Source organism: Lepisosteus oculatus, chromosome 4 (assembly GCF_040954835.1).
Source record: "Lepisosteus oculatus isolate fLepOcu1 chromosome 4, fLepOcu1.hap2, whole genome shotgun sequence".
In the NCBI taxonomy this organism is placed as follows: domain Eukaryota; kingdom Metazoa; phylum Chordata; class Actinopteri; order Semionotiformes; family Lepisosteidae; genus Lepisosteus; species Lepisosteus oculatus.
In genome coordinates, this window is record NC_090699.1 from 19,428,961 (window position 1) to 19,443,052 (window position 14,092).

Sequence of the window (14,092 nt, forward strand, 5' to 3'; positions counted from 1 at the left end):
TTTTTTTGTTTGCAAACATTTTATATTTCTGAACAAATCCAACAACAGAAAAAAATTAAACATCTGTCACTTTTAGACGCAGGAAATGTAAGAAAATACATACCTGCTCATGAAGATAGGCATTGAATGCAATCAGGTAAAAGTAACACTCCAGACTCTGCATTGTCCGCTGGAGAAAATACTCTTTGGTACTACTTCCCTGTTAATCACACAACAACGCTACCAGTTAGACGACAAATTCAAACAGGTCCGGAAGTTATCTAAGGTATATACAATTGGCTTCATGACTCTTACGCTTCTAGATTTTTCTTCTATTTTCATCTGAAAGGCCTCATTTAGGCTTCTATAGTTTTCAGGCCATGTTTTCTTTTACATCATCGCAGAGTGGTACTGTATAAACAGAACATGTATAACCGCCTTTGCCAGACTCACAGGCTTTCAAAGACTGCCCTGAACAAATTTCTTTTTCAAAGTCTTCTCCTTTCCTAGTAGCAGTAAAGTGATAGGTGCTTTAGTCATAATCTGCTGCTGAACTTCTGCAGCATCTAGTTTTTGCGACAATGGTTCACATTGGTCCAGCAGGTCTCAACTGGACCCACTCCTCTGTCTCTCTCTCAGGTGATAATAACAGAACTAAAAAACCTGCCGGACTAAACTAAACTGAACTAAGCCACCACTGGGCTAAATTAAGGATAGTTATGGCATGTGGGATTTATTGTAATTAGCTCAACAATTAATTATTCGGTGAAACAGTTAATGAGACAATGGGTTCTTCCCAGGAAGACTTGCCCTCAGAGAATGGTTACCTCAGGAAGATCTGCATCTCACCTGAATCTGATAATCCTCTCCAATCCCCTCAAGTTTTTTCTTATTTTCATAAATCGCTTCTTTAATGTCGTGCATTTCTGAGCAAAGAGCTATAGCACTGTCAACCTGTGACAAAAAAGAAGTTGTAAACGGGAACCTACTTAACCTCAAGTGATTAGCAATGTAAATTAAATTGGGTCATTTTTTTATTCAAAAACACTTTCTAATTAGTTAGCATATGTTGCAGCTCTAAAGTCTTTATCTGTTCTAAATAAATACACTGATCCTTAGTATAACAGTAGTATCAGTAGTACACTGGTACCAATATGAAAGATACATCATTAAACATACAAATAAATTAAGGATCATCTAATGTTTAGTCTAGCATTGGTCCTTAGTACATTCAATTAGAAATATTCACTACATCTGAAAATACCAACCTCAGATATTTTTATAAAGAATGCCCAGTTTTAAACTACTAAACCCAATCGTAAAAATGAAATGGAAATAACTTTCATTTCCCTTGTTTTAGATGCAATTGATTCATAGGTTTCCAAATACCAGCCTCCTGCAGTCATGTATAAAAATGTTAGAGGTGAGCTAAAATAAAGCTTTCACCTCAAATGAGTAATTAACAGTTACTTCAGCCATACAGTAGAGGGCAGTGCTGGCATTCGGATCCACAAGCACACACTTGTACTGTATACCTTAACACCAACAGGCAGTGGAAAATAAGTTTTAACTTTCATACGTTTTAGTGATGAAGTTTTTCCGTTTCATGATTCATCACTAAAATTGCTTAAAAGGGATACTTTTTTCCTTATTACAAAATCGAAAAGATATTTTGGTCAAATTAATATATTGTTTCCAAAGCATCTGTGCATTACTTAGTGAGATGAAGCACTCATATGATGTCAATAAAATCCAAATCAGTTTGATCACACAAAGCTGACTGAAGTGTTACATTCAGAAAAGTCAACCTCTTGTGGAGAAACAGAAATGCCATACAAATGTACAAAAAAAGAACATGGGAAGAGAAAACTGTTTGCGATGGAGGCTGAGCCCTTTACCTCTTCTATAACCCGTTGCCCATTTGGAAGCTTACTGACAAGGCTCTGGATGATCTGGAAGTGCACTTTTGGCGCTGCGCTGACAGTCTCGTCAACTCTGCAGACAAGAAACCATGCTCAAATTCTTCACATGTCCGTGAATGTGATTTCTTTCAACTATAAGGACGCAATCTATCACAAATCCCATAAACCTCAGGCAACTGCTGGGCTCACTGTTGAAGCCATCACGCAGAAAGCCCCCAACTCTTCAAAAATTCACCTTTAACTGGATTTCAGAAGTGCAGACAACACAGGAGAGTCCTATGCTAATGATCAATTGGGCAAACCTCCTCCACACATAATAAAGGCACAGAAAACACCCCTAATGTAGCTTCTGACGACAACAGGAAACAAGGCATTCTCATATTCTGCAGCTCTCTAATGCAGATAGGAGATGCTCATCCTATGGAGTCACTCATTGTAAAACTTGATCAACCACCACAACTGAAGACATGCAGATCAATGGAGGCTTATAATATCCAGTCATGTCCATGGGCCCAGAAGATGAGCCAGGGGACAAGACTTTGTGAAAATGGTTGCGCTTGCACAGTGTTAACTGTAAATAGAGCAGTATGCCTGTATTCCTGTTGTCTGTGCTGGTGAGGGAGGTTAGTGGGGAACTGCAGGCTTCTCAGGGTCTAGTAATTCACTGCTGAAAACTGTAACAGCACATGACTGCGATACTGGACACGATTCCTCTTGCTTACGGAGGTTTCTCAGGAGCGCCCTTCAGATGAAACATCACCAGGGCACCCAGGATCATCGCCAGGGTAGTCCTCCCCACTCCCACTTGGCAACTGAACAGCAAGGCAGGTGGAGGTCGTGTTGAGTCTCGAATAAGCAGCAGATTCGGGTTCTCCTGCAATGGGGAAAGAAGGACATTTGAGTCCTATAAATTCCACAGATAGGACCTAGTAAACAAAACAGTGCCAAACACTAATCAACCTACAGGCACTATATTTGCATATGACTGAATCACTGAAGCTGATGTCCTGGCTTCTTATAGGAAATGGCTGGATGGGATGAATTAACTACTAACTACTGCCCAGCAAGCCTGGTGTGCCTAATGGCTTTCTCTCATTTCAAAACCTCCTTCTGTTTCTTATTAGTGCACTTGTAAAGGCTACATTAGTCCATTAGATAATTTAAATTTCACACTGCCTAAATAAAGTTCTCCCTCCACTTATTTTGAACTCTAGGAAAGGCATTTAAGCTGGCATTAGGAAAAGTTGTATGAAAAGAGGGAAATCTGTACTAGGAAAAGGCCAATAACTAGGAAAAAAGACACCATTTAGTAAACAGTGCTGTTATGTTTGCTTATGGAACAAAGTCTATGTAGTCATCCACAAAAAGGAAATTTAAACAGCTTCTGTTTTCACATTCATAAAAAATAGATACTTTGCTTCTGCACTGGAGTGTTAAGCTAAAATGATGAAATTCTCAATATCCAAAACATTTTGAAAAGAATAATACAGGAAATAAAAAGACCAGTTCTGGAATTATTTTATGCTAGTCCACCAGACATTAAAAGCAATATTTTATAAACTACAGTCTTCCAGTAAATGACAAAGCGGTCACATTGTGTGAGTGTAACAATAACATTTACACGGGCGCAGGATAAATGTGGAGGTAGTTAAAAGCTCTTGTGAACATTGTACAAAAATGGTTAAGACTTCAAAAAGACAAAGAACTGCACTGTCTGTTTGACACCTTGTCTCCAAAAGCAGATCTCCAAAAAAGGCAAAAAGAAAAAAGAGACAGACAGCAAGTAAAACAACAGGACAGAAACCAGACTTTGGTATCAGGAAGAGCTTGCCTTGAAAGTTCACTGCCAAGGATTTCTCACAGTTTCTGACCTTAGAATCGTAGGTTCTGAATGCAGTGATGTGTTCAGTTTACCTAGTTCAAAACCTGCAGGTCATTGTTTTCTCAACAAATCCATCTTCTTAAAGACGTGATGTTGAAAGCACTGAGAAAAAGCATATCTTTTTTGTCAAGCCATTCTAAGGCACTAAGAACATAAAAAGTTATGAATTTGGCAGCAAAATAGTTTTGCAGAATCTTATGCATGGCAGCTCTTTCATGCTATATCTCCCTACCTTACACCTTACAAGCAAAGAAGAAACATTATTTTTGAAAAGACTCTGTAAACAATAGTCTTTATAAAAAAATGTGAAACCCACACGGTTACCTCCAGATATATTCTTTAAATACTATATATCTTGAACTTGAAAGATTTACCAACTGAATAATGTGTCTTGCTCAAATACATTCTCAACATGTTAGACTACAATCTTAACAGCATTGCACAGGGATCAAAGATACAGTAACCTTTGTTTGCCTTCCAGGACATACCCTGAGTATGTTAACAAAGCCATCAAACTGCTCTTCAAGTGGTGATCCCTCCATCGGCAATGGCAAGCGGTAGTATCTAGAAAACAGACTGAGCATTAATGGCAACCAGGACACTTCACAAGGAATGGAGGACACAGCAAGGACGGGGTCTGCATTAGGGCTGGGCAACACACCGGACTGGGTTTGCTTTCTTCACTGACACCCTGTTTTTCCCTTCCTGCTGTTAGACTGTACACATATGCACTGTCCATCATCTCTTGACGACATATAAACAAAAAGAGTTCCAATTCTTTAAATAAACAGCAATAACCAGCTGTATTACAGCTACATCCAAAGCTTGATACAAACATAATACACCCTTATACAGTATATAAACAGATCATAAAGGGTTTTCATAAAAACAAGAGGGAGCACGTCACTAGCTAAACCGTTGTGATGTCATTGGTTGGTTCATACGGTATTCACCTAGCCTGTTTTATCACATCAGAAAATGTAAGGCTTTGCATGAAACCAGATTAAGATGAAAATTATTCTTTGGCAATTTTAAAATTATTTTACTTCCTATGAAATAAAAGAGGTCAACAGATGATGGACTCACCAGCACTTAACTGGGCAAATTGAAAGCATAACCCTTTCTGAGCCGTAACACCATGGAAAAGAAAATACCTCAGACATTAATAAACATCTGTACTTGACATGACCCCAGGCTCATTTCCACCAGTTTGTACTACTTCTCCTAAAAACACCATGAATGTTACATGCCATAAAATATTACTGTAACATCTCCAAAATATTATCCTGATTTATTTGTAAGAGCACAGACAGAGGCAAACAGTAAACTAATCAGAATGATTAATGCTCCCTGAATTATATACTGTAGGATATCACTTAACCAGAATCTATAACACCAGGGTTAAGAGTCCACTATCATTTCATTGAACAGTGAACAATTCCTTAATGCGGTAAACTGGAGTTTTTTGGGAAATATCCTAAAACTCAAGGAGACAGCCTAAACTGGAGTTTTTTGGGAAATGTCCTTAAACTCAAGGAGACAGTCTGCCCTTCTCAGACTGCTAAGTGTAGATTCACTACATTTATTTTTAAATTTCAAGTTTCTATGTATGATGGTATGCCGAGACACCACCCAACGTATTCTTAAAAACCCTAAGTACTATTTTTGTCCTCTGCTTTAAATTTACCAACATTCCAGCAAAACATCACCCATCCGACAGGGATTAAATCACAGGTTTGCAGAAACAATTTACACAATAAATACGAAGTACAGAGAAATCCCTGAAGCTGGATCTAAAGCCAGGCAAGCTGAGTTTCAAAGGGATGGGTCATTTTGCACAAAAGGAACACTTCTAAGGATTAAGTTTAGATTGAGGCAGCTATATAATGTAGTACCCGGTGAAAATCAACACCCTTCAAATACCACTTGCCTCCTCAATCTCAGGCTATTTATTCAGCAATCTTGTCTGACCAGCTGCAGAAGCCTCTATCACAATCTGCACAAATAAATGTCACATTCTGATTCCCAGGCCCCATCAATGACATTTGTTGAATGTGATCGAATTAAAATTGGCAGGAAGGCTTCTTCTCAGTCATTCCTGATGGCTTTCACTCAACAACACCAGTGTACAGACGTCCAGAGTGAAGAGTGAAAGTCAAAGCTGCACGCTACCTGTATGAAGGCATAATAAAGGCAGGTCTCTTGTAAACCTCTTCAGTCACATGAATGTCCTCTTCACAGGTGATGGTGATGTGCTGAGGCTCATCTTTAAAGTGCTCAATGTCGTTGTAGACATAATATACATTTTCACTGAGCTTCGCAAAGTCATACAGCTGCAAATAAAATGTAGAAAAGTAAGTGTTAAATTGAGATGCAAAACTTGCTTCACCTTCTAAGAGCATACGTTAATTCCAGTTAACCCCTACTTGATCCTCTATAGCTCTCCTACTGATGGGGCTCCCCATTTGAACAGAGATCATGACCGTTTCCTCACTCACTGCTCAGCACTTGTCACGAACCGCATTCCTATGAGCACCTCTCACTGCCAACAGCCGCGCACTAATTAATGAATTGTCATCCCTCACCCTCTCACTCCACTCAGTCCCCGCTCACTATTGAGAATAACCCTTGGCTTTCTCTTGTGCGCGTATACTACTCTCGACCTGATTTCCAGCTACCCGACCTTGTTTTCTTCCTGCTTCGACTTCGTCTCGCCTCTCGTTTTGGATTTGGATACTCCTGACCTGACTCTTGTGATACCCGACCTAGCTCTTCTACCTCGACTACGACTTCTGCCTTTTGTCTCTGGGATTTGGGCGCCAATCGCTAGCTACTACCTACAGTCTCAGCGCCGCATAGGGTCCAACCAGGTGCTCCCAACCCCATCCTTGACAGCACTACTGTGATGGTTCCCAAAATATTCCTCTTCCCTCTTTCTTCTCTTGCATTAATAATAATCATAATAATTGCTTACACTTATATAGTGCTTTCTTGGACACTCCACTCAAAGTGCTTTACAGGTAATGGGGACCCCCCTCCACCACCACCACCAATGTGCAGCATCCACCTGGATGATGCGACGGCAGCCATAGTGCGCCAGAACGCTCACCATACATCAGCTCTCAGTGGGGAGGAGAGCAGAGTAATGTAGCCAATTCATAGAGGGGGATTATTAGGAGGCCATGATTGGTAAGGGCCAATGGTAAATTACACCCCTACTCTTTTCGAGAAACGCCCTGGGATTTTTAATGACCTCTGAGAGTCAGGACATCGGTTTTACATCTCATCCGAAGGACGATGATTGAGGGAATTCTCTTGCCGTGGACTACCTCGTCCACATTCTCTCCAAAATGTAGATTTCCACAAGCATACTTCCACGGCCTCACATCATGTTTCACACGACAGCTGTCAAATTTGATCAGCAAGGAAACATAAAAACAGCAAGAACACACGGCACAGACCTCCTTTCTGATGGACAGCTCCAGCTTTTCAACTTTGACATCTTTCCCAAGTCCATGCAGGTTTTCATGGAGGTTTTCTTTCCTCCTTGGAGTGTATGGCACAAAATTGCTTTCCAAGTGTAAGAAAACGACGGGTTCTTCACGGACACAGATGAAAATAACCTCCTGCTCACAAAGGAAAAAGAGAAAATCAGGCTCCATCCCACACTTCATCTTTTTTTGCCAAAGACTTCGTTAAAATGAAATATGAAAACTTATTTAAACTTAGTGAAAGACATCGTCTTGGAGTTTATTGTGCTCTGGTTATGGAAGCACTATAAATACTATGTTCTATAAAGGAAGCCACTTATAAGACTTATAAATATCTACATTTCTGCAATTAAATATGAACAGGCAATGCACCCTTTTTCTTGCATATGTGTATATATTATGTAAATATGAAACAAAATATACTGAAGGCTATCTTTTCATCACTCAGCTTATTAAAAAGCACCAATGTAATACCGCATTACCATTTTGAAAGAATCCTGAAGACACCTGTTTCCCTCACATCATCAACAGGATGTCAGTGAACATAGGCAGACTACATGAACTGTTAAACACTGCTTACCTAATAAATATGGTAATAGTCCTAAACGGCCACAAAACTATGAGAAAAAGTTATCTTCTCATCAAAGCCATCTCACGACATAAGTTAGCTCCGAAATTGCTGCTTACGAACCATTCCAATTCAAAGGCTTCTATAAGCCATTCCTATGGTGTAGACTTTGATTTGAAAAAAAGCAAAGGGCTCTTTTATCCATTACATTTGCTGAAAAAGCCATGAAATCATCAGCAGGTACTGCGTGGCTTTACTGACCTCGTACCCTTGTGTCTGCAGTCTCTGTAGAACCTGTTTGAAGCCACTGAGGCTGGGCTGACCCATTCCAAACAAGGGGTAGCTGCCTTTGGCTTGCCTGAAGTTCGGGGCTCCATAGCTTCCAGTAGTGTTCAGGACATCTGCTTTACTGTACACATCCTGCACCATGAAGTATTTACCCTGATGATGAAGATACACAAAAATATAGGTATTATATTGTGGTTACTTTAACAAGTTTTAAATACAATTTCTGCTATATTCCTCCCATTAAGCAATTGTTCATCCTGCTTCCTCTCATCTGCATGGCCGGCATATGCACAGCATTCCCTTGTTTCACAAGAGGAACGGCAGCAGTGAGCAGGAACAGGGAAAGGCTCACTATAATAAGCTTTCGGTTGCCCTGAAAAGTGCCCAGGTTTTTTTTAGACACACATTGGTCTCCCCACCTGTGTGGTAAGAATCACACATGTCCTTCTGGAAACACTTCAATGAAACCTCTACATAGGAGCCCACCCATATAACAGCAGATGTCTGTTTAATCCTGGTGGCTTATACTTCAGCTCTAAACATTTAGAATGAATGTAATTTCTTTTATTTATTTAGCATTGGCATAAGGACAGCACACATGCGTCCTAGTGCCGTCCATGTTTCCATAAACCAAATATGGAAGTGGTCTGAACAAGAGTTAGTGGGCTCCCCTAAAACAATCCAGTTATCTTACCAATATCTAAAAAAAAAACACTATTAGTTTTTCTTTCCTGCTGTAGCTTAATTATAATTTCAAGAGGTGCGCATTTAAGCCCTTTCAAATCTATAACAGGTCTCATGGCTGTGCTACTATCTTTCTGTTCCCAGCCCAATTCCTCACCTGTACAAGGTAGTGCTCTGGCATTGTGTCTGAGATTCGCCCCAGGGTGTATTCTGCTTTGAAAAGGTCATCGTGAATCTGAAACTCTTGTCTACAATTGTACCTAGAAAATACATCAAAGCTATCTGTTAATATTAAGGCCAAAAAAAGGCGAATTGTAAAACAAAAACAGACATATAGAGTGGCTTCAACATGAGATAAGATTTATATATGAAAAATAGAAATCAAAATCTTTATTGCTGTAGTGTAGCATTCAATTGCAAGAGTAAGACTATTAGGAAGGAATTTTGTAAAATAAAAGACAACGTGCTGTTAGAGTGACTGAATATTACAGTATTGTTGTTTTCACGGTGCATACGGTGAAAAAAATCTTAAAATCCAAAGCTGTACTCACGTAATGACCACAGGAGCCACCTTATTGGTGATGATGGACTTGGCCTTGCTGCTGTGGATGTTGACTGTCTGAAAGGAGTTAATGCTCAGTGACCGCCTGTTGTCTGCCATCCCGTTGCCATGGATACTTTCATATGGAGGTGCTACTGCAACTGTCTGTTGTGCTGCACTGGCAGTTGTACCCATAATCCACACGCAGCTGTGAAGGACATTACAGCACATTGAACTGAGGCACACAATAGTGAAAAGGAAACCAAGGAGCCACACACTGATCTGACCAGCATCCACCCCAGTGTAGTGCAACGGTTTTGGGGTTTCTGCCCTTGCCGCTCCTGCTCTGCCAGTTCGTCCCTCGCTGCCTGGGCACGAACCCGGGTCTCCGGCGTCATGCAACAGGGAACTTGCCAGCTGAGCTAAAGGAGAGCTCCCCCCAGCCCGGGTGGCTGAGATCCCTGTTATACGCAGGGGTATATTCGTTACACCATTAAACAACACACCTACACCTCTTAGGCCTCGATTTTCGGTTAGCGTAGAAGAGGTTAACTCCACTTGTCAACACATTTGTTTAGTATCCTAGATGAAAAGTGCTTCAAATGTAGCTTTTATATAGTTTAAAACCTTTTCAGTATTTGAAAATAATAGTTTAAGTCAGCCCATGTTTGGGTCTCTTTGTACCTTTCAGGACAATTTTCTAAGCTTTAACTGAAGTTTGTCTCATTTTAAGCAGGCCGCACTCTTTATTAATAACACTTGCCCAAATCTGGAGATCCAGGACCTTAACTGTTTCAGCTTGTTTTGTCTGGACAGAGAAGCACTGCAAATGGAATGTCAGATCAATGTTTAAAGTCTAGAGGAAATGGAGAAATTAAATTTTGCAGACAACGTGGCTTGCACTGTATCAATGTAAGTGACACAAGGGAAGCCTGTTAGGCGCACTTTTGTTCTTATAAGCACCTTATAATGACCTAATTTAAATTCTACAGTCACTGCAAGTCACTTTGAAAATGCAAATTAAGACCCACTGAAAAAAAGCAATACACTGCTTTCTTCATTGGTTCTTCACTGCTTTCACTAATGCTTATTGCTTTACCAGTCAGCAACAGGCAACCTGCTGTTTCAAAAGTTTCCTGGCAGTAGTTTATCGTGTTAGAACTCGAACACAGTCAGCTTTAACAGAGCTGACTTTACTGTGTGTCAAAAATTGAGAGAGTTTTATACTAGCAGAATTAACAAAGAGACACAGTTGATAAAATGAGCCAAAACGATGTTAAATGTTAGCCTTTTTCCAATACCCCTCAATATAATCAAAGTATTTCTGCAGCTTCTCCAGACCTCAAAGCGAACAGGTCTATTACAGTCTCTCCAGATAAACAAAGCTATCTATCTCGTCTGAACAAGCCAAACTTCAGGTTATTTTCACTTGGCCTGTGACCCACAAATTCTCCAAGTGCAGAAACAGCAGCTTCACAGAGGTCTTGTGTTAGGCTGTGGACGGATCTTAGCATCAGTGAAGTCGAAAAAGGGACCAAAACAAGGGTGAAAACAACTTTTCAAGCAGCACAAAGACAAAAGTGGTTTGCTTTTATATCAGCGTGCCAGGGTGGAATATCCAGATCAAAATATTTATTTGAAGATACCGACAGTGGTTAACGCAGTTAGTCATTGCTCACTGCACCCCGCCTGCTGTAATGAGAGTTCTGTGGTGAGGATGGCCCTGGGTGGAGAGGTAAGCCATCCAACATGTGAATCTACTGCAAACAGCTGAAGCACAAACAATGAGAACAAACAGAAGTGCAAACTAAAAAGCACCTTTTCCACTTTCTTTCCAACAATCTTTTAATACTTCAAAACGTATCATTAGAAAGCGTGCACTTACAATTTCATTGCAATCTCCTAAGAAGATTGCAGATGTGCAGTACTTCTTATTCATTTGCTTGCCGAGTACTTCGTTATTAGTACTTTGGAAAGTCCCCAAATACAGAAGCTATGCAAAAAAAAAAGTGGACGATTCTTTAAGTGCAGATTTGTGACATTCGGGTGATCACAGCACACAACCGCGGCAATGTACACCACTTCATGTTGGTTTCAAAACCTACTGATTTATTTGGCTGAAGCTTTTATTCAAAGCAACTTGCACTTGGACCCATTTGTGCAGATGGGTAATTTACTGGAGCAGTTTGGGTGAAGAACCTGCCTTAAGCGTACATCAGCACTGTCTCTTCTGGGATTTGAGTGCATGACATTCCCGTTACAAGTCCAGGATTCAAAATGCTCCTATAAAATGCCTAGAAAACATTTCACTGTTGTTATGTTTGAGCGGTAAATATTGCTGAAATTTTCACAGCAACTACATTTTGAGACAATATATTAAACACATGCTCACACATCAAAAGCACACACTGGGACAATATGGGACAAGAGTATTTGAAGAAAATACGAAAAAAGACCTGGCACTGTCTGCCGTTCACTGATACGTGGGGAAGTGATCCTCTTTGCACTCATTGCACTGACTCTGAGAGCAATCGAGAGCTTTTGTGTCATTCTCATGCTGGTATGTCTGTAATATAAGCCACTAGTGCTAATAAACCACCAGTGAGCACAGTAGCAGGCCAGTCATTAAGATTCTACATTTCTGCCCCGGAGCCAACAAAGCTTGTTGCTTACTTTGAAAAGATCCCTAGAAAAATCAGCTGCAATTTTGTTGCCGCCCACACACCAGATACAAAAAAGTGTTGCACGCACTGCGCACTCATCCTGGGGGACACGTCTGTAAACCCTTTCAAACACCAAGGAACCCGATAAATAGCAAGGCGACAATATTTCACATAAGCCATATTCACTGTGCCTGTTGAATATATCACACAAATGTTTTCGAAGCTTTGGAAAAACATCAGTTTTTTAAGATGTGTTTCATTACATTGACCAGATTTTTCCATCTACATTTGAACCCAGCAGTGGAGTAAGGACAACACTTTTCAGTGGATACTGCTTTAATTCACACTGTGATTCCCCAACCAATGGGCACAAGGCAGAATACACCCTGGACTCAGTACTGCTGTTGTCCTTCAGGGCAAAAGAAAACAACCATACTGTACTGCAGATGAAAGTCCATCAACACCTGTAGTAAATTAGTAAATGCAGTAAATATCAAAGACCTCAGCTTCTAAGAACAAATGGTACAGTGGTTTAATTTTAATGTTGAAGAAATCAACAAAAAATACAATGAAGATTTTCACAGCAAGAGTTTTCAGGTTTTTCAGAATTTCAGAAAAGCACAGATTCAGAGCAGAAATGAGATCAATAGTACAGAGATACCTGTTTGGACCGAAATGAAAGGAAGGACAAGCAGACTGCTGTCCCGAGCTTTCTCCTGAATGGACTGAGTGCAGAATCTGCCTGCACAGCTGCTGCACAACTGGATATCAGTGTTGAGCCAATCAAGTGAAATGCTTTTGCTATCCTCATATAAGTGTATACAGTACAGAATATTTCCTGTCTGCATTCCTGTTTATATATACTCACCAACATTTTTAAATGATTAAAGTTTTAAATTTTATACTTTTACAGTTTTTAAACGAACGCTTCGGTGAAAGTCTGGACTGAAAAAGGCCTCAACCGATTAACATCCATGAGTAAAACCGGCGTTGCTTACGGTACTGTGGACGAGCAGCTCAGGCTCTCCTCCCCTCCTTTTTGAAGCCTCTTTTCAGCCATACTCAAAGTCAGCTCAGCACTTCCTCCCCGTTCCTACATTTCCACGGACACTTGTTTCCCTCATTCTCACAAGTGACCAGGGTGCTAAGAGGAACCGCTCATATGGAGTTCCAGACACCTCCCATTACTGCACTTCAACTTGGCCCTCCCTCCCACTCTCTGCACACTGTAAGATCAGCTAAAGCCTGCCTCTGCCAAGGAGACCAGGACCAATAAAGAACATCTGGCAAGCAGATGGTTGGAGCACTGATTGCAAGTTGCACAGGGACACTTTAAATAAAGACAACACTGTCAGCTCCGAGTCCTTTAAGAAAAGCCAAAGACCAGAAGCTTTTTCTATTGTCATTTGTTAACGTTCCTCTTCATTACTTGATTTGACCCTTTTTTTTTTAATTGAACCATTCTGTGAGTATCTCCACAAATGAAAAGCCGTTTTACTCAACGCAAGGTCTGTTATTTGGTGCACTAGAAAGAGGTTTATGAAATTGTGAAAAGGTCTCTGTGTTAAGAGAAAACAGTTGAGGGAAAAGGTCTGCCTTACAACTGTGTGTTGTAAACTGCAGGTTTAATAAGTGCAATAAAAATCAGAGCTAATTTAACAGTGCAACTACTAAACAGTAAAGTATGAGATATGTTGAAATGATTTTATAATACATAGCTGAACTTTTCTCAGGTGTTTTCGGTCCATAAAATCATCCAGATTGTTTTGTTGGCACTCTTTTTCTATTTGAGCCAAAGGCTTTTTTTTAAAAGAATTTGCCCGGGATTCAAAAGCCCAGTCAAGTGTGTAAATGCAGAGCTTCTGTGCTTGCTGGCTTTACTGAACAGTGGCAGAACAAAGGCACTTTCTACTTGACTTCTTTTGGTGGCACTGTGGATATTTTACTGGAAAAAATATTTTCTGTACTGCTGCATGACAGGCAGTTTCAAATTAACAAATAAAGAAAGACTACATGAAAGACACTACATGTCTGACAAAAAAAAAAGGCAATGACTTTAAATTCCAGTTAGGTT

General features: G+C 40.2%; 1 protein-coding gene across 7 annotated transcripts in view; it reads right to left on the minus strand.

Moving 5' to 3' along the window:
- The window catches only part of pald1a (phosphatase domain containing paladin 1a), a 92,002-nt gene that overhangs the window by 51,217 nt on the left and 26,693 nt on the right, over nucleotides 1-14,092 (minus strand). For 5 of the 7 annotated variants that reach the window (XM_015346462.2, XM_015346459.2, XM_015346461.2 and 2 more), the window contains exons 2-11: nucleotides 9,366-9,563; nucleotides 8,972-9,074; nucleotides 8,104-8,283; nucleotides 7,245-7,409; nucleotides 5,956-6,116; nucleotides 4,272-4,347; nucleotides 2,624-2,775; nucleotides 1,878-1,974; nucleotides 829-933; nucleotides 104-199 (exon numbers count right to left, since the gene is read on the minus strand). In XM_015346462.2, the coding sequence (XP_015201948.2) occupies nucleotides 104-199; nucleotides 829-933; nucleotides 1,878-1,974; nucleotides 2,624-2,775; nucleotides 4,272-4,347; nucleotides 5,956-6,116; nucleotides 7,245-7,409; nucleotides 8,104-8,283; nucleotides 8,972-9,074; nucleotides 9,366-9,550 (1,320 nt within the window). In that variant the 5' untranslated portion in view covers nucleotides 9,551-9,563. Of the gene's footprint in view, nucleotides 1-103; nucleotides 200-828; nucleotides 934-1,877; nucleotides 1,975-2,623; nucleotides 2,776-4,271; nucleotides 4,348-5,955; nucleotides 6,117-7,244; nucleotides 7,410-8,103; nucleotides 8,284-8,971; nucleotides 9,075-9,365; nucleotides 9,564-11,240; nucleotides 11,264-13,016; nucleotides 13,145-14,092 lie in introns of those variants that run through there. The other 2 variants (XM_006630268.3, XM_015346460.2) reach the window with 2 other exon arrangements.